Below are 23,922 nucleotides of genomic sequence, written 5' to 3'. Positions count from 1 at the left end.
TCCATTCTCCTCTTTATTTTTATATTTTTTAAGGCAAATATTTCTGAAGCAGTCAATTTAATGCCTAGTTTAAGCTTGTTGCATTTGAGTTTTAAGATAGTTACAGTAGCCGGGCGCGGTGGCTCACGCCTGTAATCCCAGCACTTTGGGAGGCTGAGGCGGGTGGATCACGAGGTCAGGAGATCGAGACCATCCTGGCTAACACGGTGAAACCCCGTCTCTACTAAAAATGCAAAAAATTAGCCGGGCGTGGCGGCGGGCGCCTGTAGTCCCAGCTACTTGGGAGGCTGAGGCAGGAGAATGGCGGGAACCCGGGAGGTGGAGCTTGCAGTGAGCCGAGATCGTGCCACTGCACTCCAGACTGGGCGACTGAGCAAGACTCTGTCTCAAAAATAAATAAATAAATAAATAAGATAGTTACAGTAATGCTAATTTCTTTTTGTAAAATGTACCTTAACTGTTTTTTAAAGCTGTTTTTAAAATAAAATAGTCATACAATTTTATTAGCTCTTATTTAATGTTTTGTTTGATTACCCATGATAATCATTTATTTCTTTTTTGTAGGTGAATTTATCCATGAGAAATTTAACCAAAAGGACTTAAACAGTAAGACTATTCTTTACATCATAAACCCATCTTTGGAAGTAAATTCAGATACCATGGAATTTCAAATCATGGACCCCACAGGGAACTCGGCCACTCCTCAAATGTAAATTCTCTTGCTTATTTGGTAGTCCTGCATGTTACATCCAGAATGTATCTGAATATTAGGAAAGTGAAATGTTCTTTTAAAAACAGAACCCAAGATGTTAAAGTAATAGACCGTTCCACAAGCTCATGGAATTTACTTTGGAGAATTAATTTTCTTTTTATTACTGCTTGATAATAGGAAAGCCAATAGCTTTACAGAGTACAGAAACATTAAAAAGCTAAGTTGACATTCATGTTATGCATGTCAGTGTATACACTTTTATACACAGGGAGGTTTCTGTCTTAACAATTCACTAGCATCCAACACTGAGTTTGCATGTTCATGTAGCAATTGTGCAGCAAGAGGTCACTCTAGGACTGTGTTAGTAACTATAGCCTTCTAAAATGTCTGTGGTCGGAGAAATGAGGTAGTCAAGAAGAGTTAGCCAAATATCTTCTCTTTTTCTTATGAAGAAAATTACAATTACCTGACAGTACGTTTATAAGGTGATAAACTTATCCTAGGTAAGATGAAGATAGTGTAAAGAGGAAAACAGACTTTGGAAGTTGTATAAAGGTTTTGACCCTTAAAATAGCAAAAGTAACAAATCTTCAAAATTAACAAGATTAACAGACCACAGCAATTTCACTGACTGGGTTCCTATTCTAGACTTTTCTTGAATGTAGACCCTGAATAGCTTACTAGCTAACAGATAGTCATAGAAAGGTCTGTCAGAGTCCAGTTCTTCTGGTACTGTGCTCTTTTTATTGTTTGTTTTGCTTGTTTTCGATACCCTTCCCAGATACCCCAAAGAAAAGGTGTTCACTTATCCTTGTTTTAGTAGTCACCATATCCTAGTCATACTAAGCATCGTAAGTGATATAGCTCTGTTATACTCCTTTTATGATGGAGTCTAGACTAAGAAAAGAAAGCCGAGAAACTCCTCTGCAGTCTTCAGAATTGCATTTTCTTTCGGATCCTGAATTGTAGTTCTAAAATCTGACCAGCAGAGGTCACTGTAGTCATTCTCAGAAAAAAAGCCAGCATCCTTTTCTTAGCAAAACACATTCCCAGGGTCCCGCTCCGTTGCCCTGATGAAATGTAGAGCCTGGCCCAGATTTATTAACTCCACAGACTTTTATCGCATGGCTACTATATGCCGGGTGCACAGTACTAGGAGCTGGGGAATAGGTTAGAACGAAGTAGACCTGGCCCCTGATATTAAAATGTAATCTTGAGATTACAAAACATAAAACAGATGACCTCCACCCATTAAACTGTCTTTGCCTAAGAGAAATAATTCCTCAGGATCACAATCTTTATAGAAAAATATGTCAACTATTTGCAACGTTAGACAAATATCTTCCAATTCTCAAGAAAATGTTTAAAAAAAAAAAAAAACCTCCAAAAACATTAATACATGGACTTTACTTTTTTTTTTTTTTTTTTTTAACATTTTAAGAGTAATTCAACTAAGAAAACATAGGAATGTTGGTCAGACTCGCTACTGACCTGATGCTGACCTCTGGTCCTCCACGTGTGAGTGCAGTGTAGCTGACAGAGAATTTTCTTCCCCCAGTAATGATGCTAGGCTGATATTGCTTCACCCACAGCCCCTTTCAATCTTTGTCACTATCAAGGACATTGCTTTTGGAAGATGATTTATATTTTTAAATAACTCTCAAATTCATATGAGAATTATGGCAAAATTTGCTTAATTTAATTATGACATTAATTGAGGCCATTTTAAATAGCCCCTGCTTTTGTTGGATATTAACTTTCATGTATCTGTGCTGGAGATGTTTCTAGTTCAACGTGATGTAATTTGTGCATTTGCTCATGACTGAACAAAATGCTGTGGTGTATGCCTACCAAGGGGTAATACAGAGAGAAGTTTTATTTGATTCTGACATATATTAGGCTATTTTCTTTTTAAGGGGTGGGGGGTAAAATTACTCAGCATTTCTCATCGTCATTTTTGAACGGTAGAGTTGTCCTCAACCCCATTTGTAAGCAGATGTTTTTAGAACTAGGTGCACAATTTTCCAGTAAGAAGCAAGGTTATGAATAGTGGTTCATCTTCCCAAGACAGCCAGCCAGAATGTAGTTACAAGTACAATATAAATTACAGTCATTTGCCATATAATTGGTGTTTGCTATTCATTTAATCATTACAACCACCTATGAGTCAGGTACCATCATAATCTGAAATTTACAGATGAGAAAACTGAGGGCAGAGCTAGAAAGTGACTTTTCTAAGCAGAAATGCAGCCTTAGAGTGCATGATTTTTCTCAGCACACTAAAAAACTTTTTGCCCATTTCAAAGACTGTGCTAATCTGGCCTGAAGGGAATGGAACAGCAGGCTTGTCTTCTTCTTTCTCTTCAGACATTGGCCACCCAAGCAAGAAAGAAGGAATACTGACTCACATAGGACCTTAAAGTTCAGTGGGATTTTTTAAAAATGTAAATTATAGACCTCTATATTAGTGTGTACTTCATACCTAACATACTAGAATTTATACTATAGATAACAAATCCCTGAACTTGGAGCTAGAGGACAAGGTTTGAGCTTTGTCTCTGCCCTTCATCTAGTGACTGTTCAAGACTTAGTTATCTCTTCTGTAAAATGGAAGCGATACTACAATTTGTTTAGAAAAACAAATGAGATGTGTAATGTATATGAAAGCATCTTGTGTATTTAAAGTCCTTAACAAATGCAACTTGTGGTGGTGATTACTATTGTAGTTAATTCATGTGGGTACAATAATTGATTGAAGAAGTATCCCAGAAACATTTGGTGGATTAGAAAGCCTGCCTCTAATTAGAAATTGATCCTGGGATGAATCACAAAGTGAACAATCAATATGCATGTTAATCAATGAGCTAAATGCTGTAGAACTTTGTGTTGTTCTTTGGCTTAGACAAGATTAATAGATTCATATTCGTCATATCTGAAGGGGTGAAACCTCTGTGATAAAGCTAGAGGGACTGCAGGGTGCCGTCTGGAACAGAAATGGGCCTGTTTTAGAGCACGGGAAGGACCCATGTTCAGTGGGAAATTGAGAATCTTGACTGTTGGTCAGTTTTGGCTGTTGCAGGATTCCTATGGACTATCAGTCCTGAAGGAAGAATAGATGCTGCACTGTAAAAGGCATTTGGAAATGCTTGTTTCGTGAGATTCATCAAGTTATTGCCAGCTAGCTAGCTTGCGTGCTTGTTTAACTGCATCACATCCTAGAGTCATTGAGATGTGCGTGTGGATTGGGAATCTCTCAGAAACGAAGCCTAGGCAGCAAATCTCAACCCAGCTGGGCTGTAGAATCGCCTCTCTCGACCCATCACCCCACACACAGGCAGGATAGCTCAGGGAACAAATTTTTCATGGAATACATCTGGAAGTCACTTTATTGTAAATAGAAATTATTTTATAATGCTGATATCCATGGAAATTTGCATAACGATTTAGATTTAGCTAAGTGCCTACATTTCAGGCACTGAAATGTAGGTGTTTTCATGAGTCATCTAATTTTATCTGCCAAACACAATCCTCTGAGGATAAGGAAATAAAGCTCAAGGCTTTTAAGTAAATATCCTGAAGTCACTGGAGGGTGAGCCCTGACCTCCCGACCTAAGTGAGTGCTCATCTTATTGCCTCACCCCTTGGCCGCACCCCTCACAAGCTCATGCATGTTTCTAGTCCAAGTTGAATCTCCAAGATGACTGCAGAAGCCCCAAACTAAGTTACACAGGACCCACATCATTCATGAAAAGCACTTCTGTGGACCACAGAATGTGGCCAACTTCTGTCAAGGTTGTTTTCCTAATACAACTTCCACGTGGACCTCTTTCTTGTGCCCACTGGAGAAAAGTGAACTTCAAAAGCCATGTTGAATGCAGAAGTCCTTGATAACTCAGTGACTGTTTCTCCAGTTCTGCACTCTGGTTCTTCCCCCACCTCTGGCAACGCACATTCTAACTGTTCTATTGTCCATTTTTGGCTTTAAAAGAGAAGGGACGGAAGAATAAAAGGAATTTCCATCAGGCAAACTTTGCAATGTTTAGCAGTTTTTGTGAAACAGCTGCTAGGCGAAGAGGTTGAAACTATTGGCTAGCTAATACCTCCACATTACCTGCAAGCCAGGAGTTAAGGTTTTTGTCTTCAGACTAGATCTTAGGAAAGCACAGAGGAAAGGAAGAAAAATAGCACTTATTAAGCACCCACTGTGTACAGGTGCTTTATACCTATTAAGTAATTTTAATTTTAATCATTTGACATGAGTGTAATTCTCCTCAATTTTAAGGTAATGAAAACTGAGGCCCAGAGAGACTGCGTAACTGACCGTAATCACACACTAATCAGTGGTTACAAGGTGTGCTTGATTCCAAAGCACTTGTTTTGGGTACTCACTCTGCGGCCTCTTGGCTAAACCCTATTTCCCCATTATCAAGAGAAAAAGAGAAAAATGAAAACACAGGTGTCCATAGCATTCGATTATGGAGTTTAATAGCATCATCTTTGAATTGATAAGTCTTAGATTGGATACTTGAAAAAATATTTGTTAACATTTTCAGGAATTCTTGTCACATGCTACTTGATTATAAATGAAGATATAGTTATAAGGATAGTAATGGAATCACAGTTTTAGCTTCTGTAAACCTTTTGCTGAGAAGCTCAAAATACTTACTGAGAATTCATGAAGGTTCACTTACCCCCTTTGAAGTACAGACTTATCATTATTGCACTTTGTGACGTATAATAATTACATTATTATTGGAAGCAAGGAAACTGAGGCATAGAGTCTAAATATCTTTTTCATAGACTCTTGTTAACCTGGATTAATGCCCCAGTTCCCAAACTGGTGATTTAAATCCAGGTATTTCTTTCAGCTTATTGTTTCTTCATAAGTGAATCAAATAGCTAGAAAATAAAATATCAGAAAGAACATATTTATTACTCCAGGACAGGGTATCTCAGCGTTGGCACTGTAGATATTTTGGGACAGATCATTTGGTGTTACAGGGGAGTCTCCTGGGCACTGCGGAACATTCAGCAGCACCCCAGGCCTCTATCAGCTGAAGGGTAGCATCATCCTCTTCACAGTTGTGGCAATTAATACATCTCCAGAAAATGCTGAATGTTAAGAATTACATGCATGCCTTAGAAAATAGCATACATATGTTTTAAGAAATTATGAATTATGTTAGAATGCTCATTTATCAATGCCATCTTTCTCTCTATGCTAATAAAGCCTAACAATAGTCAAAGAATCCAGAGCAAGTCAGGGCTAGAGAGAACATGTGAGAATCATCTAGCCTAGCATTTTTTTCCAAGTGTATGAAAGATGATGTTAGTAAGGTTGGGGAGGAAAATATTTTCGATGGTTGTATTAGTCTGTTTTCACACTCTAATAAAGACATACCTGACACTGGGTAATTTATAAAGAAAAAGAGGTTTAATGAACTCATAGTTTCACGTGTTTGGGGAGGACTCACAAGCATGGGAGAAGGCAAAAGGCAAGCTTACATGGTGGCAGGCAAGAGAGAATGAGAGAGCCAAGTAAAAAGGGAAACCCCTTATAAAATCATCAGATCTCATGAGACTTATTCACTACAATGAGAACAGTATGGGGGAACCACCCCCATGATTCAGTTATCTCCCACCGGGTCCCTCCCACAACATGTGGGAATTATGGGAGTACAATTCAAGATGTGAGGACACAGCCGAACCATATCAATGGTCAACTTAGCTCAGGAAACAGTGGGATAAACAAGACTCATTCATTCAGTTAACAAACATGTATTGAGCACTCACCATGTTTTAGACGCTCTACAAGACACCTGGGTTACCACAATGAACCAAAGACCTGTGCTTCCTTGGAGCAAACATAGGATCTAAATCAATATGATAGTATGCTTGTTGTACGTGGTACATGCTTTGGAAACATGGAAAACTTGATCAGGAGAAGGGGGATTAGAAGTGCTGTGTTTGGGAAAGAGATTGTGGTTTTAAACTGGGTGTTTAAACAACGTTCTTTTACCTGACTGCTTAGAGCTGGTGAGTGACAGAGGGACCTGAAGCCTCACAAGTTCAAATCCAATTTTATTTCCACTGTTCATGCCATGTCTTCCACTAACAGCAGTGGTTTCCAGGGATCCGAATTTAGCTTCACATTGAACCAGTTTTTGCTTTCTTTCTTTTCTTTCCTTTTCTTTCTTTCTTTTTTTTTTTTTTTTTTTTTTTTTGAGATGGAGTCTTGCTCTGCTGCCCGGGCTGGAGTGCAGTGGTGTGATCTCGGCTCACTGCAACCTCTGTCTCCCAGTGAACCACCTTTTTCTATTGTGACAAACACATTAAAACCACATATGGAAGAAATTCTCGAGTTGGGGTGACTTTTCTCCCAAGGAGCATTTGTCAAGGTCCAGAAACATGTTTGGTTGTCATGACTAGAGGGAAGTGGTGCTACTACAGCTAATGTGAGGAGGACAGGGATGCTGTTAAACATCATTCCCACACAGGATGGCCTCCCACAACAAAGAATTGTCTGGTCCAAAATGGTTGGGAAAGCCTGAATTAGAGGCTTAAGGAGTTTTCCCCTCCTGCTAAATGACTTGAAGTGATTGCCATATGGGTTACATATAAAGTGTGTCCATGGCATAGAGTTCTGACCATAGAATGACAGGTGATAGGAAATTGAAAGCTTTGTTAAAATAGGAAGATATGAACCAATCTTTATCTACATGACACCTACACGTCTAGAACTTTACAAATCTCTTTCATGGGCTCCTGGATTTGGACATTTACATGATGCCAGGCATATAGCTGTGTAGCTTCTTGCAGGGAAAATTCCCAAATGATTGACTACATCTCTTATTTTTCTTCCAGGTGTTTGTACACAGTTTAAGCAATCAGAGTCTCAGCATAGAAAGATCTTCTCAAATATAGTACTGCAAAAAGCAGGAAAAAAAATCACATTCAAAACATATATTGTACGTATTCTGTAGATATGCAGGTGCTTTGCTATTTAGACATTTTTTCTCAAAAATATATGGCCTGGCTTAAATTTCATGGCTTTTCAATAACTCTTTATTATTTGTAGTGAGTAGTCTTAAGAAAATAAAATAGAGCATTGTGTAATGACAACCTTGACCTGTAAGCATCATGCAGCATTCAAATGGTGCGTCAGGGAAATGCACGCACATTCCCAAACACTAAGACCCTTTGTACCTTGAAGCTGAACAGCCCTTTGAATGGTTCCCTTCTGGATCTAGATCAGAAATCAAATTGCATTTAGCTTTTCTCCTTGAGGTCACCAGGAGCTACAGCATGGCATTGATAGAATTTTACTTGTCATGGTTAGCATTAGCGATGGATGAATTCTCAGAATAATTGGACATTGAAACTCATTTGAACCCTACTGATAGCTGAAATCCATGCAAATGTATTTGTTTCATCCTTTCCCACTGCCCTCCTTTCCTTCCCGTTTCATCTTTCTCTCTTTTCCTCTAATCCATCTTGCTGACTTTGTTTTTCTTTCTCGTTTACCTGGATCTTTTTGGGATTCTTTGCAACATATTTCTATTGGCATTTATGATATCCTTGTTGTTTGTTATCTTGTAATTTGTTAAGCACACACTAATCCCTCCTATCTGTGGGAGATATGTTCTAAGACCTCCAGTGGATGTCTGAAAGTGCAAATAGTGTTGAACCCTACGTACACTATGCTTTTTCCTATACTGCACATACATTGCTATGATAAAGTTTAATGTGCAAGCTAGACACAGTAAGAGATTCATCACAATAACCAATAATAAAATAGAGCAACTATCATGGGATGCCAGCATCACTACTCTTGCACTTTGGGGCCATGATTACAGAAAATTAGAGTGACTTAACACAAGCACTGTGACACTATGGCAGTCAGTCTGATAACCAAGCCAGCTTTGGAGTGACTAATGGGCAGGTAGCATCTTCTGTGTGGCCGTGCTGGACAAAGGCATGATTCTTGCCCCAGGTGGAACAGCAGGGGATGATGTGATTTTTCATCACCCAGAACTCAGAACAGCATGATGTTTAAAACTTATGAATTATTTGTTTCTGGGATTTTTCACTTAATATTTTCAGACCACAGTTAACCACAAGTAACTGAAACCTTCAGAAAGCAAATTGTGAAAAAGAGGTATTACTGCAATCATTTATTTCTGTTTCATGCCAGATCTGAATTCAGTTGCATCTGAGACCCATGAAGTTTCCAATATTTTTTGAGATTAGGATCCTGTTTTCATGTTTAACATTTTGTTAATATGAAGTAGCAATAAACTCAGAGGCAATAAATTTTAAATCTGATTGAATAAACATGTATGTTTATATAGATTCATGAGCCCCTGTGATAATTCCATGGTCTCACCCTCCCCTTGCCCCCGGGCCCATGATGCTCAGCTATGAACCTATGCTGTTGAGTTTATCTGGCTGGTGAGCTTGATCCATAGAACGTGATTTTGACACATGATCAGTGTGGACACAGTGGTTATTTGAAGACAGACTTCCTCACTAATATGAATGGCCCCAGGAATGCCTGGAGAGTGTGTTAGATGTGTGAACCCATGTTCCATATGGTAGCACCCAGAATTTCTAGTTCCACAAAAAAAGAAATAAATTATAATAAATAAACTTAAAAGTTGAGAGGAAAGAGTCTGAATCTGACTAAAAGTGTGGGAAGTACAAGTAAGGCAACCACTGAGGATTTTGTAAATTTAGAATAAAAGGCAACTGAATAAAACGAAAACAATGGAGGTGCAGTTAACAATCATGGTGAAGGTTTCTTGTGTCTTTTATCCTGCTCTATAGTAAGGTTACAGATGGCAAAAAAAAAAAAGCCAAGACCTCAAAAAACAAAATGTTTCTGGGTGAAGATAAAACTGTATTGCTCTGCTTGAGCTCACAAAACAGTCACGAAGAACTTCAATTGGGGAGAGAAATGGTAGAGGATGGACGGAAGATTTGGCATTAGATTTATGCTTAGATTTCATCTCTGCTATTAGCTTTGTCATGACTTTTTGCCTTTAAGTTGGTTGGTTAACCTCTCTGAGTCTTGTTTGTTTGTTTGTTTGTTTTTGAAAAAAAAAAGTTCCTCTCTAGATGAAGATTAAAGAAGACAATTTCCACCAAATGTTGGACTCACTAAATATATTGTAGAAAAAAAGACTATCCTCTATTTATCAGGTTTATTTAGTTGTATAGTTGCATCCAAGCCTCATACCAGTAGAGTCCTTTTTAATGCACAGAAAGAGAAACAAATAACACTTATGAAACACTTAATTCCTAAGCACATCCTCAAGAATATTTTGTTATTAAACTGAACCCAAGTTCAGAGAGGATCTCTGTCCGGAATTGTTCTTGTTGTACCAATTATCCTTATCTAAATGATAAGATAGAAGACTTCGTATCAGTGTCTTTTCCAAAAAGGAATGTCTCCTTGAACTTAACAACTGCTAGTTCCTTTCTCTTTAAAACATTCAAGATTGAGTCCCCTTTTAGTTGTAAATATCTGTGGGACCTTCAGCAGCCTTTTAACCCTAGATTCTTCATTTGTAAAATGGAATTCTAATCCTTTGCTCTGTCTACCTTACAGGGTTGTTGTAAGGATCAAATGAGATAACGTTAGTATGAATTCTTTGTGAACTAAAATGTATCAAATAAGTGTAAGGAATTTCCATTACTGGTGTAGGTTGATCAACCATTTTTTTCCACTCAGTCTGCTCAGTGGAGAATCCCTACAGGCATATACTATGCATTCTAATGATTTATCTTTTCCTTTCATGCACAGTTTGGAACTGAAGTGGTCTCATATTGAATGGTCACAGACCGAATATGAAGTCTGTGAGAATGTGGGTGTGTTGCCCTTGGAAATTATCAGAAGGGGATATTCCATGGACTCGGCCTTTGTGGGTATAAAGGTAATGACTCTGAAATGTAAATTATCAAGCTAAAACTTATGTTGCTGGTTGGTGTCTTTCATTATATTTTTTTAGAAAAATTCAGAGTGACCAAGGAAATTTCAAATTGTAGGGAGATCCCACTATTCTAAAGATTCTAACCACAAAACCTCCTTGTCCCTCCATCCATCATCTAGGTTCATAAATTCTGAGATATGATTTTTTAGTGTATGTGTTGCTGAAGCTAGCACAAGAATTATTATTATTATTATTATTATTATTTTGAGACAAAGTCTCTCTCTTGTTGCCCAGGTTGGAGTGCAATGGTGCAATCTTGGCTCACAGCAACCTCCACCTCCCAGGGTCAAGTGATTTTCCTGCCTCAGGCTCCTGAGTAGCTGGGATTGGAGGTACCTGCCACCACGCCCTGCTAATTTTTGTATTTTTAGTAGAGATGGGGTTTCACCATGTTGGCCAAGCTGGTCTCTAACTCCTAACCTCAGGCAATCCATCCACTTTGGCCTCCCAAAGTGCTGGGATTACAGGTGTGAGCCACCATGCCTGGCTGAGATATTAATTTTTAAAATCCGTTTTTGATTTTGAAAGCTGGTATTTGTTTTTATAAACTCTTTAAACTTTGAGATTTTATTTCACAGAGAGCTATATTCAACTTTGTGAACTTGGGCTGAACTCTGCTTTAGAAAGAGACATTGTATGCAAGACGTTCTGTGGGGTACCCAGAGCAAATTTCAGTTCCAAGAGGCTTTCTCTTAGTATGCACCTCAGTGACTTCCCATGCGCTCAGTTGATGAGGCAAATAGGCAGCTTAAACCCATCTATCTTAAGAGTTGTCCAAGCCATACAAAATTAGGAGAGCATATACTAATACAGGCACCCTGAAATATAAAGAATTTTCAGGTAGCCACTTCTAGATCAGTCAACTTGCTATTTCTTTTCATTGATGTGACCCATGAAGCACAACCTATGCTTCTAGAATTGAAGAATTTTTTTTTCAGGAGTCATTATAACAGCACTTCAAGAGAATGAGAGCATGAAACACTTGTACACACTAATGATGGAGAATGAGCTGTAAAGACTCCGCCCCCCACCACCTCTCATCTGATGAAAAAGACATTGGTATTAGCTTCTGGGGAAAAGGCCATTTCTGTTAAGTCTCAATTTAATAATGAATTCAAGTCACCCTCAGAAGCCTGCGAACATAAATTTGACCATATCCAGGCTCAGTATTTATCTTTCCAGTGGACACAGGTTCTTTTTCCTAGATCTATTGGTTACTTTTTTGTTATTAAGACAGGAGAAAACTTGGCATGCCCTATAGTTTTCCAGAAGATTGCTTATAGAATAAGGAAGAATCTGCCTGGATGGTTTTCTAATAATCCTCCAGTCCTCCATAGAAAGCACCATATGCTCTAGGCTGGAGTTTTGGGCCACGCCACCATTCACCTTGCCAGGTAGAAAGAACAGGCATGGTGTTACATGGAACCTTATGCTTATTTATGCTGAAAGTGCACAACGAACCTGCCAGCTGAGTGTGCAGGCCTTCATCAAGCACAGTCCCAGAGTCTTTCAGGACAACTCTACCCTGAGCACAACCTCCAGTCTTACACTAAAGCTTGGCTGCTTGACTGGGAACAGGGAACAAGGTGGTACTTTCACCCTGTGTGGATTGCCCTGGTTTGAATTGTGCACCTTCACCTGACTGATTTCTCCAACCACCTTGCCTCAGACCATTTCTTTTCCCACATAGGATTCTGTAAACTCAGTGGTAGTAAATACTAGGTAATTGCACGTGCAAGAACCATGCAGGGAAATGCAACTTTCAGCATATGGTGGATACAGGTGTACAATGGGCTGCCTTTTCACAATGAAAGGTGATTCCAGAGGAGCCTTGGCATTGTCGACAAAGAGCAAATGGAAGCTTAGGAAGTAATACCCTTTTCCAGCAAAATGTTTCCACTGCTAACCAATTAATATGTGAGGGGGCCTTTGATTTGAAATGGACATATGGTCTGAGGCTATAGAAGTAGGAATTTTTCAGCTTTTCATTGTGCACTTCATTCTTTTGTAAGAAGGTACAGAAGTATCCCACATTCCTGACCATCTTAAACATCTAACAAATTTGCACAAGTAACAGCAGTCTGTTATGCTCGCACAGGATTCTCATTTGATGACTTGTTTTCCCAATCAGCCAAAGACATAGACACTTTTTTTTTTGAGATGGAATCTCACTCTGTCACCGGGCTGGAGTGCAATGGCACCATCTTAGCTCACTGCAACCCCCACATCAAGCTATTCTCCTGCCTCAGCCTCCCCAGTAGCTGGGATTACGCCTGGCCAATTTTTTTGTTTTTGGTAGAGACGGGGTTTTACCATGTTGGCCAGGCTGATCTTGAACTCCTGACCTCAGGTGATCCACCCCCCTCAGCCTCCCAGAGTGCTGAGATTACAGGCATGAGCCACTGTGCCGGCCCAAGGACACTTCTTAACATGTGTTTGGGCACCCTTTGGTTGGAATTCAAGGCTATGACTTCAGAGCGCTAAAATCGCCTCTTTGGTTTTTAGCCTTGGAGCTGGAGCTGAGAAGCAGGGGTATATCAATAGTCTCCTTAGACTAGGGCATTTTTGTTTGTTTGTATGTTTGTTTTAAAACACCTACTTGATGGGGTCCTTGAAAGTCCTTGGTTTGGGGTGTGGATCTCCTTTGTCTGGCTGTTCACCAGGTCTGCCAGTCCCACAAAACTCTCCTTCATGTTTGTGAAGAGTGACGGTTTCATCCAGACAGGAAAATGAACCAGATGTGTTTGAGTTAATCTAGTCTAAAGGCTTTCAGTGCCCTGGAGCTTGCAGGATACCTCCAAGCTAGCTGATAGATCATCACACGGGTTGTCAGGAGTACCTGCTTTTTCTTCTCCTCTTCAATTTTCTCCCTCTTTTTCTTTTGAGGGACTATTTTAAAACCAAATTGGGGTAGAAGGAAGGTAATAAAATTGTGCTTGCAACAAAGACAAAAATATAGTCCCCCAAAAATATAGACAAAAATTCATGTCCCTTTCTTCGATAACTAAATCATTTATAAAGGAAAAACCAAACAAAACAAAAGCTTTCCTTTCCATTGGTATTAGCCTAACAAAAAGTCAACTTTAAGGAAAATCCATGTTGCCTGGATCCCAAATGGCTTATATAATTTTTTTAAAAGCCCTACTTAATATTAAAAACAGATTTAAGAGCATGAGTTTAGTCTAGTGTGAGGGAGAATAGCTGTTTCTCTATTGTAGAATATTTATCTTTATTTTTAAAAGATTTTTTTTTCCTCCTAAGGTCAACCAAGTGTCAGCTGCAGTTGGAAAAGATTTCACCGTGACTCCATCTAAACTGATTCAGTTTGACCCAGGTACATTTTGTGTCTGCAGTTTGTTTTATGTGTGTGTGCTTTTTTTGTTTGTTTGTTTTTTATTTTTGTAGGCATGTCTGGAGATTGTAGAGAAGACAGAATATTACACAACTTTGGCCAACTAAAAACTCCTCAGGGAGCCATACCACCCCACTCTAAAAGAGCTGTGTTTGGATTTGAGATTTTGCCCTTATTTTTTTTTTTTTAATAACAAGTGAATTTTGATTTCAAATGAGGAGAAAGATTATAATAAATATGAGATATCAAAGCAAACATCCAACACAATCCAGAAAAAAATACGATCATTTAGAAATTATTTGAAGTTCTAATACAAAGTTGTTCTAGTTTAATTGCCTCAGATTTTTTATGAAATTTTTAAGAATGTTATGTTTATATGGATTTCTAAAGGGCATTTCTAAATGATCCCTCATGGAATAGGTTCATATTAGGAGATTCCAGGGGAAATTATTATTTAGTTAAGTAGCACTTATTTTGTTTTAAATTTGTGGAAAAATTTTGCTAGGTGCAAGTGGAAATAAAAAAAGCTGGTACTTGCTCTCAAGGGTGTGCCATTGTGTGAGAAACACAGACAAGAAAATACTCTCTGATAGTGTGCACTGGAACCCAAAACATGAGCTGTTATTTGGGCTAAGAGAAGTCTTGGAAGATTTCCCAGGGGAGGCAGTATTTTAGCATTTAGATGAAGAAGAAAACTCCAGGATGAAGGACTAACACAAAAGCACAAACACACCTTTGGGGAACTGTGCCTAAAGCTGAGGCTGGAGCCCCGCCATCTTTCCCTGGCTTCTGTGGATGGGACAAGTAGCTCTGCCTCACTCACTGAATGTCACTCTCTATTTCCCTGGGGTTTGAGATGGATCTGAGTCAAATGTAGGGGCTTGGGAGCAGCAAATACAACGGGCCTGGAGAAACAGACAGGACTGTGGCTTTGTGCTTTCCTGCCAAGGAGATATTCTGCACACTGAGAACACTCCTCTAAGTGTAAACTATTGACATCATCTGCCACTAACTCATAAAGGGTTGAGCAAAGGCAAAAGAAAATGGCCTAAGTACCAGCACCACCTCAAAATTGCCTATCTTAACATCAAACACAGAAAAATGGGTTTCTGCAGTTCACTGCAAGTCGCATGATGCTTGAGGACTGTGTTAGTTTCCTAAGGCTGTCATAACACGGCATCAAACACGGGGTAGCTTGAAACAGAGACCTCGAGTGTCTCAGTTCTGGAGGCTAGAGGTCCGAGATCAAGGTGTCAGCATGAGGGATTACTTCTGAATGAATTTCCGGCCTCTCTTCCATGCTTCTGGTGGCTGGGTGGCAAACTTTGGCATTCTTAGTGTCTGCTGCATCACCCCCATCTCTGCTTTCATCTTCATAGTGTTCTCCTTGTGTGCATGTCTGTGTTCTAAAGTGCCCCCTCCCATGCCCTTTTCTTCTGTTTTGAGATGGAGTCATCTCACCCAGGCTGGAGTGCAGTGGCGCGATCTCAGCTCACTGCAACCTCCGCCTCCTGGGTTCAAGCAATTCTCCTGCCCTGGCCTCCTGAGTAGCTGGGACTACAGGCGCACAACACCACACCTGGCTAATTTTTTTGTATTTTTAGTAGAGATGGGGTTTCACCATATTGGCCAGACTGGTCTCGAACTCCTGACCTCGTGCTCTGCCTGCCTCAGCCTCCCAAAGTGCTGGGATTACAGGCATGAGCCACTGCGCCCAGCCAAGTCCCTCTTTTTATGCAACACCAGTCATAATGGATAAGGAGCACACCTTATTCCAGTATGACCTCACGTTAACTAATTACACCTGTAATTACCCTAGTTCCAAATAGGTCACATTCAGAGGTACTGGGAGTGAGGACTTGATTTTTCAGAAACGCAATTCAACCTATAACAGTGAACCTTCACTTTGACGTGCAAAAATCTGTATTTTGTTTTTGGCCTCCTTCCTGTGATATTTAACATTCTTTTTTTTTTTTTTTTTTTTTTTTTTGAGGCGGAGTCTCGCTCTTTCGCCCAGGCTGGAGTGCAGTGGCCGGATCTCGGCTCACTGCAAGCTCCGCCTCCCGGGTTCCCGCCATTCTCCTGACTCAGCCTCCCGAGTAGCTGGGACTACAGGCGCCTGCCACCTCGCCCGGCTAGTTTTTTGTATTTTTAGTAGAGACGGGGTTTCACCGTGTTAGCCAGGATGGTCTCGATCTCCTGACCTCGTGATCCGCCCGTCTCGGCCTCCCAAAGTGCTGGGATTACAGGCTTGAGCCACCACGCCCGGCCGATATTTAACATTCTAACTCAGATAAGCTGGTTCCTCTGGCTGACCTTCTTTTGTGGGAAGAGATCCTGTTATATATGGGAAAGATTCCTGTTATTTATGTGCCGTTTACTCCCACACTGGTACAGGTTCTTGTGGCCAACCCTACAATCTCTACAATGAAAGGGTGAGATGATTTGCACTCTGTCCCTTCCTACTTCATGTTAAGGCAGTTCCAACTTTTCCATTTCTTGAGTCTTTGCCATATGTCATCTTCATAATTTGAGGTCTGTTTGTCACAAGATTAGGAGTAATTTTGGCTGCTAGTAGGTTTCCAGCAGCCCATCAGTTGCTCTGTTTGGATTGATAGGATCTAGAATATGTCACACTAGAAGAGACTCTGAAATCTACCTCTTGGAGATTCTACTGGATAAGATAAATACCCATTTGTCTAGAAGAGCTCACATGCTGTGCTGAATAGATACCAATGACTTCTGGGGGCTTTAAGTAATCTTATGATTTTAGATATTATTTAGATAATTTAAGAAATAATATAAGCATGTCTTATAAATTAAGAAAAAACCAATTGGTTGTTCATTGTTTTGGAATTTATTAACCCAGAAGCAGTTTTACAAACTGAAATCTTGCTTTAGAGAATTTTGAAGTTCTCCGTGTCCACAGGTTCAGTAAATATTTACTCCTGTCTTGTTAATCCTTGCCTCTTCTAGGTCTGGTGTCCCTGTCCCCATACCAACCCATTTTACCAAGGGAAACCAATTTGTTTATTTTAAAATGGCAGCTTCCATGATTGGGTAAAGAAACAGAGTGAACAACCAAAGACAGTGGGATGCCATAAGGTTTGAGAACTCTTATGTGGGAGCTGGAAGGAAGCTTGCCTTGAAGTTGCGACTATGCTACCAAACCAAAAAAATACCAAGCAAACAAAAGCAAACCCTAACTACTTTGCATTCAGCTATTGTGACTAGTCTTGAGTAGATATAAAAATACACCTAAGAAAATGATTGTTTTCCTTTAAAATATGCATTATTGAAAAGCTTGCAGCATTCTTAATTAATACTTCATCATTCCCTAGAGTCAAAATGTTTTCCAAGGGAACAGATCTCTAATGTGGCATTTACTAAAAAATATTGAGAAAATGTCTTTCAATACAGAAATCTGTTTCGCAGGAAGATATCCAGGAACTCACCTAGTCTGTAAAGTGGAATATGTCTGCATAAAATGACACCTCTCTTTCCTCTTCAGCACCTTTTGTTTTGTGGGAACAGGGAGCCAGTCCAAGCCTTCTGAAAATGCTTGTATATCTCAGGGACTTAGCAAATACTTTGCACCTTGAAAGTGAAAGAGGAAGGGAAAAAATGATAAAGTTTTTACTTCCAATCTCATTAACCTGAAGAGTTAGTCCTCTGTGCACACCTGGTAAGCATAGAAACCAAGTTGGAATGCACACAAACAAATCAGAAGCTCTTAAATGAAACTCAAAAGATACTTTCTCTAACCCCTAACCATCTGGTTCTACCCTGTAAGGTCCAACAAAAACCTTAAGTTTTTTGTTTGTTTGTTTGTTTTGGTTGGGGGTACTATAATTTTTAAAAATTAACCTTAAAATAAGGGAGTTGGTTGGGAGTTGGAAATATTTTTTGTATTGGATTTTATTTACATAATGCTTAACTTTATGGTCTTTGAGGGTTAAAACAGTTCTCCAAATATTAATAATCATATTATTCAAATGCTTTCTTCATTGTCCACCTCTTATCTTTTCATGCCAATTGTATTACAGCAGCTGTCTATGTGGTCTCCAAACTTCTAGCCTATCTGTCTATCTGCCTGGGTCTCCAAACTCTCACATAACACTCTCAGGTTCATTTTGCTAATCCACTTTCATCATGTGACTTCTTTGTTCAAGAACCTTCCCTGTTGCCTATGTTGTAAAGTCTGAATCTGGCCAGGTGTCCAAGGCTCTCTGCAGTCTGGCTACAAATGATCTTTGCAGCCTTATGGCCTCCTGTCCACCCATGTAACCTCTCTATTCCAGCCAGCTAATTCACTTACCCTTCCCTAGTCAAGACTTCTACTTTGCTATCTTCCTGTCTTTGCTATCTTCCTGTCTTTGCTTATGTTGTTTTCCCATTTCTTCCCTCCTAATCCTTTCACTTCTAAAGCCCACATTTATATAGGCTCGACCATCTATTCTGTATCTTTTAGTAGCTAAACATACATAGCTTTCAATAATTATTTGACTTTCCTAGTTTTGCTTCTGTCTCCTCCAAAAGATTTTAAGTTCCTTTAGATCAGGGCTTGGCTTGTTTTACACCTCTGGCATTCTCCATAGCATCTAATGCAAAGATAAGCATATCATAATTACAAAATATATATTTTGATGTGTTGATTTATCCATCCATGAGATGGGAATTGCATGGTATTATTATACATACTAGATGCTTCACCTGCTTTTGCAAAGACTGTGAACGTAATTGATTTAAGAACTCAGCACTGAAAACTAGCTGTCAGCCTATTTTTAATAAAATACAATTATTCTGAATACACCTAATTTTTCCCCTCTAAGTGCAGCCAGCCAAAAGTAGAAGAAGTGGATACCTTCACCTTTCCATTGGCTTCTGTTGAGAATTGAAGAGACTGATTAGATCATGAGATCTATGTGAGGCATACCTTCAAGAAAGAGGCCACTGTATAGATGGACAGTTGAGAGGTGTAAGTCTGTAGAAGGCAACCTGCAAGGTAAAAGGGGCGTTTTTTGGAGCTGTTGCCCAGGCTGGAGTGCAGTGACACATTCTGGGCTCACTGCAGCCTTGACCTTCTGGGCTCAAGTGATCCTCCCACCTCAGCCTCCTGAGTAGCTGAGATCATAGGCACTTGCCACCACGCCCACCTAATTTTTGTTTCTGTATTTTGTAAAGATGGGGTTTCAGTCTGTTGGCCAGGCTGGTCTCAAACTCCTGAGCTCAAGTGATAAACCCACCTTGGCCTCCCAAAGTGCTGGGATTACAGGTGTTCACCACTGCACCTGGCCAAGTTATATTTTTAAGAGAAGACTTTTGAAAAAGTTTAACTCTGTTATATGGGGGGCTTAAGGGAGTAAAAACACTGAAATAGCCAATGAGCAAATGGCAAAGTAAGCTTTTCCAACTTAGCTCAGAAAAGTTAAATCATAAGTTGACTGTGTTTATTCCTCTTAAACTTGAGCCTTCTTTCTCCACTAAAAAGTATTCCCTTTACTTCCTGCCACTACTTGTTCTTCTAAATAAACTCAGGGGATATCCTATGATCCACATCATGGAAACTGGTCAGGATGAGATCATCTCAGAAGTTCCTTCCAGTCTTAATATTTTATGTATCTGGGGTTGCTTTGTTTCCCATCTTGGTGGTGACAGGATGGCTGGGATATGTTTGTAATGTCAAAACTGTTTTGTATAATATTAAGTTCACAAAGTTACTGTGAACCAAGCTTGATTGTAACTTCATGAATAGAGGCAGCCAGAAAGAGGGGAAAAAAGGGCTCTATTTCTAGAACCCCCAGCCCATAAAGTCTCTCTAGGAGGATACCAAACTACTGAGTATTACATCGTCAGAAAAACCCTTTGTGGGCTAGAAAGATCTCAGGAAGTGGGGAAGCCGATGCAGGCAGCTGTCTTTAGAAATGATTAAGAAATCAATCATTTCAAGGGTTGCATGAATAGCATGAAGTACCATCCAATAATCACTTCTGTCTGCATCAACAGCTTAAGATTTTTTAAACTATTAAGATTTTAAGATTGCAATACTTGTTTATTCTTAAGAAGAGAAGGGACAGGTTGGGAAAATAATTAAGTCTTGGATCTCATCTAATAACCATTTTTTTCATCCCTTACATAATGCAGCTTACTTTTTTGTTACAGTGTTTGCATTTAAACGGAATCATCATTGTCCAGGAACAAATGTGGTCTTTTCATATTATTTGGGAGAACAGCAGGACTTCAGTGAGTTGGTAGCAGTACAATAGCTCACTCCGGCTACTGCAGTCTAGCTGTAGACATGTTAATTAATATATTTCTCTGACACCTAGGTGATTGAAATAGCAATTAAAGAGTAATTAAAATGTTTACTTCTTGTAGGAATGTCAACTAAGATGTGGAATATAGCAATTACCTATGACGGATTAGAGGAAGATGATGAGGTCTTTGAAGTAATTCTGAACTCCCCTGTGAATGCAGTTCTTGGCACAAAGACAAAAGCTGCAGTGAAAATTTTGGACTCAAAAGGAGGTATTCTTTTGATCCTCATCTTGAAATCAGGAGCGGTCCTGGCGCCGTAGCTCTTGCCTTCAACAGCCAGCGTGCTTGATAACACCTTCAAATCAAAATGCTTAATTTCTTGTCAAGAAAGCACCCTCAGTCGTGATGTAGGCCCTTTATTCTGGTTTCTGCTTCATGTGGTTTTCCTCCTGCTAAGAACGATCACTTGAGAAAAGCAACAAGTCAGTGCCGTAGTTGTTTTTTTTCTACCCGTTTGTTGTTCTCACCGAGGGGGAAATAGTGTTGGTGAGAATCTATCGACAATTATTTTCCCCCAGAGTCTGTAGAGCTGTAATTATCTTCCTCTGTTAAAGAGCGCTCTTAATGCCTAAAATCTGAGCCCCCACTGTAGTGTGACCAGGAAAACTCTAAGAGAGGAAGGAATTGGAGAAAAATAGATGTGAAAGATGCAGCTGGCTTGGGAATTTGGGAGCAGCTGGAGAATATTAATGAATGACTTTGGATGGCAGCGCCAAACAGGTCCTGGATTGTCTATGCTAAAGAACAACCTGTAAACTAAATAAAATAAAGACCAGCCAGAGCTTTGGTGCTCTGATTTTTTTCCACCAAATGCCTTCTAGTTACTTGTCTTTTTAGCATTTGACAAGTGTTTGTACCATACTCAGTCTTACACTCCCATTTTTATATGTCATGCCCTATGGTCTGTATTTTTTTCTTGCCTGGAAATCTCTTCTCTTTCTTACTCTATAAAAAAAAAAAAATGGGCCCTCCCCTCTTTTCTTTATAATATCCACATTTCCACAATATCTCTCCCCACTACCTTTCCTCACCACATTTATTTTCCAGTAGAATTTTCTGGTCACGTGAAGTACACAAAATACATGATATACATACCTTGTATATGAAATATGAAATACCCAAACAAGGGTTTTGCCCTCAAATGTTTTATGCCTTTCCAGAAATACTAATTGGTGAGGTTTCCAGTAGGAGCTCCTCTATTAAGATTTACTGGGTCTTTGTTCTGTAGCAACTAAGTGAAATGTTTTATAAATACTACTTAATTCTATGACATCTTTAAACAATTCCAGTTTCTACTTCTAGGAAATGGTAAAGTGCTTGTGGAATAATGCTTAATCAGTGAATAAACTTGTATATTGGGGAATACTATAATAAGAGAAGTGAGACTTTCCCCCCAGTATGTGATATGATTATAAAATCATAACAGTGATTTTCATTTGGGGTTTACGAAATTGATTTTATGACTTTATAATCACTCAATAGACGTGCAGACAGGCACAGCTTTTTTGGATGTAAACTGATGAAGAGTAAAGGAATTTCTGGCAAATGGCAAAAAGGCAACATCTGGTGGGAAAACCATCCATCTAGGTTTAATGACAAGCTGCTCCAGGAGCTGTGTCAGTGTGATCCCTTATCTGTTTGTGTAAAATGAACTGACCGCCTGCCATCTTGCATGCCTCCAGGACAATGCCATCCTTCATATTCCTCCAACCAAAGCAAGCACAGCACATGGGAGAAGGGCATTTGGCGTCTGCTGCCCCCAGGGTCTTCCTCATCCACCACTTCTGGTTCCTTTCATCTGGAAAGAAGACCTCTTCCATCTTCCATGCAGCTAGCAGTCACCAGGGGAGACACCCTGCGGGGCTTTGAGTCTACAGATCTTTCTCAAAAGAAGCTTAGGACCCGTGGGAATAGCAAAACAGTAAGGATGGGGACCTTATGGGAATTGATATGCAGAATACATATTAAAAGGATCAGAAGATATTAATAAATATTCTGAAACACTGAAGAAGCTGTTTTGATTTTCATAGTGAGTAGGGGCCATTGTTCCTTTCACAGCTATGCAGTGCCTTCTGTATACAAAGATCTTGAGGCTGCCTTGCTCCTTTAATTGTACTAACTGAGGTGACAGATATGCTGATTCATCCATATGATTTCTGCTTTGATTCCTTTTGTGACCAAGAGAAATAGGAAATGATCTATGACCCTGAAATAAAGTGAGGTGAAATGATGTAATTGGGTGTGGAAGCGATGGCTTTGACCTTATTAACACAGCATTCTGACCATTGACATGCACGTGTGTGTGTGCTTGGACCTCTGTGTACTATAGATATACTAAAAATGAAGATGTATTTTTTTCCCTGACTGGAACTGTGTATGTGTGAATTCACACAACAATCAAAAATTCTGATTAGGCCTAGTGATTTTTGAAATTCCAATGATATGGGCATGGGAAATCTTAAGATACGTGGTTTTGTAATTGTTCAGACATTAGCAAGATCTTTTTGGTGGTTTTACCCTATTCCTAGTTATTAGTCAATCTGATTCTGTTCATATTTTGTTATCTGTCAATTTCAGGTTCGTCCATTCTCTGTTTATAGAAATGGAACGGACATCATCTATAATGTAAGTGTAGTCACAGAATTGCTAAATTTCTTATATTTATGGATGCAAGTATTTAATGAAACTATTATTTTATATTTTTTATATTTATACATTTCTCTCAAAAAATTGTTTTGAAATTAGAGGCTTGGGTGTTCAGAGAAACAAATCCTCTTATCTTTTTGCTTTGACTGAATTTTTGAACTACTCATTTTTTTGTTTGCTATCTTGGTGTTTGTTTTTTTCCTTATTGTTGTTGATTGTTGGTTTCCTCAAGTATCATGGGATAGTTTCCTTGAAACTGGAGGATGACAATTTCCCAACTCACAAAAGGAAGGCCAAAGTATCCATCATTAGTCAGCCACAAAAGACAATCAAAGTGGCAGAACTGCCTCAAGCAGATAAGGTGGAATCCACAACTGACTCACACTTCCCCAGACAGGTATGAAAATCTTTGTTCCTTCTTATTCACCTTAGAACAAGTTGTTTGCTGGGCCATAAACACACTTAATTCACAAAATAGCCTCCAAGTTTGGGGGGATCGTTTACCCAACACAAATGCTTCCCAACAAATGAAAACCTAAAGAAGGTGAATGTGTGAGCAACTTTCCTTAAGTCAATTCTAAATTGCTAAATTGCCTTTGCTTCCCAAAGGACCAGTTGCCCTCATTTCCAAAGAACTGCACTCTGGAATTAAAGGGACTCTTCCATTTTGAAGAAGGCATCCAGAAGCTGTATCAGTGCAATGGGATTGCCTGGAAAGCCTGGAGTCCCCAAACCAAGGTAGGAGACAGGCTGAGCAGCCAAGCACCTTTGCTCACAATGTGCTCTATGATAAGCTAGTAAAGAGGAACAATCTGGTGCATGACTCAACCCATGCTACATCTTCCTGCCATTGTTATAACTTGAAGGCCAAGAGGAAACAATGGCCCAAAGTGGCTTTTTAA

At 39.4% G+C, this 23,922-nt stretch overlaps 1 protein-coding gene across 4 annotated transcripts in view; it reads left to right on the top strand.

The window, feature by feature from the left end:
• Positions 1 to 23,922, top strand: part of FREM1 (FRAS1 related extracellular matrix 1) — a 169,250-nt gene that overhangs the window by 133,343 nt on the left and 11,985 nt on the right. For all 4 annotated transcript variants that reach the window (XM_033237386.1, XM_033237385.1, XM_033237390.1 and 1 more), the window contains 8 exons: positions 565 to 709; positions 10,518 to 10,647; positions 13,966 to 14,038; positions 20,435 to 20,584; positions 22,057 to 22,295; positions 22,952 to 22,999; positions 23,253 to 23,417; positions 23,630 to 23,758. In XM_033237386.1, the coding sequence (XP_033093277.1) occupies positions 565 to 709; positions 10,518 to 10,647; positions 13,966 to 14,038; positions 20,435 to 20,584; positions 22,057 to 22,295; positions 22,952 to 22,999; positions 23,253 to 23,417; positions 23,630 to 23,758 (1,079 nt within the window). The remainder of the gene's footprint in view (positions 1 to 564; positions 710 to 10,517; positions 10,648 to 13,965; positions 14,039 to 20,434; positions 20,585 to 22,056; positions 22,296 to 22,951; positions 23,000 to 23,252; positions 23,418 to 23,629; positions 23,759 to 23,922) is intronic.

Source organism: Trachypithecus francoisi, unplaced genomic scaffold, assembly GCF_009764315.1.
Source record: "Trachypithecus francoisi isolate TF-2019V2 unplaced genomic scaffold, Tfra_2.0 Lachesis_group16, whole genome shotgun sequence".
Classification (NCBI taxonomy): domain Eukaryota; kingdom Metazoa; phylum Chordata; class Mammalia; order Primates; family Cercopithecidae; genus Trachypithecus; species Trachypithecus francoisi.
The sequence above is the reverse complement of the archived record's forward strand: the minus strand, read 5'-3'. Positions and strand labels throughout refer to the sequence as shown.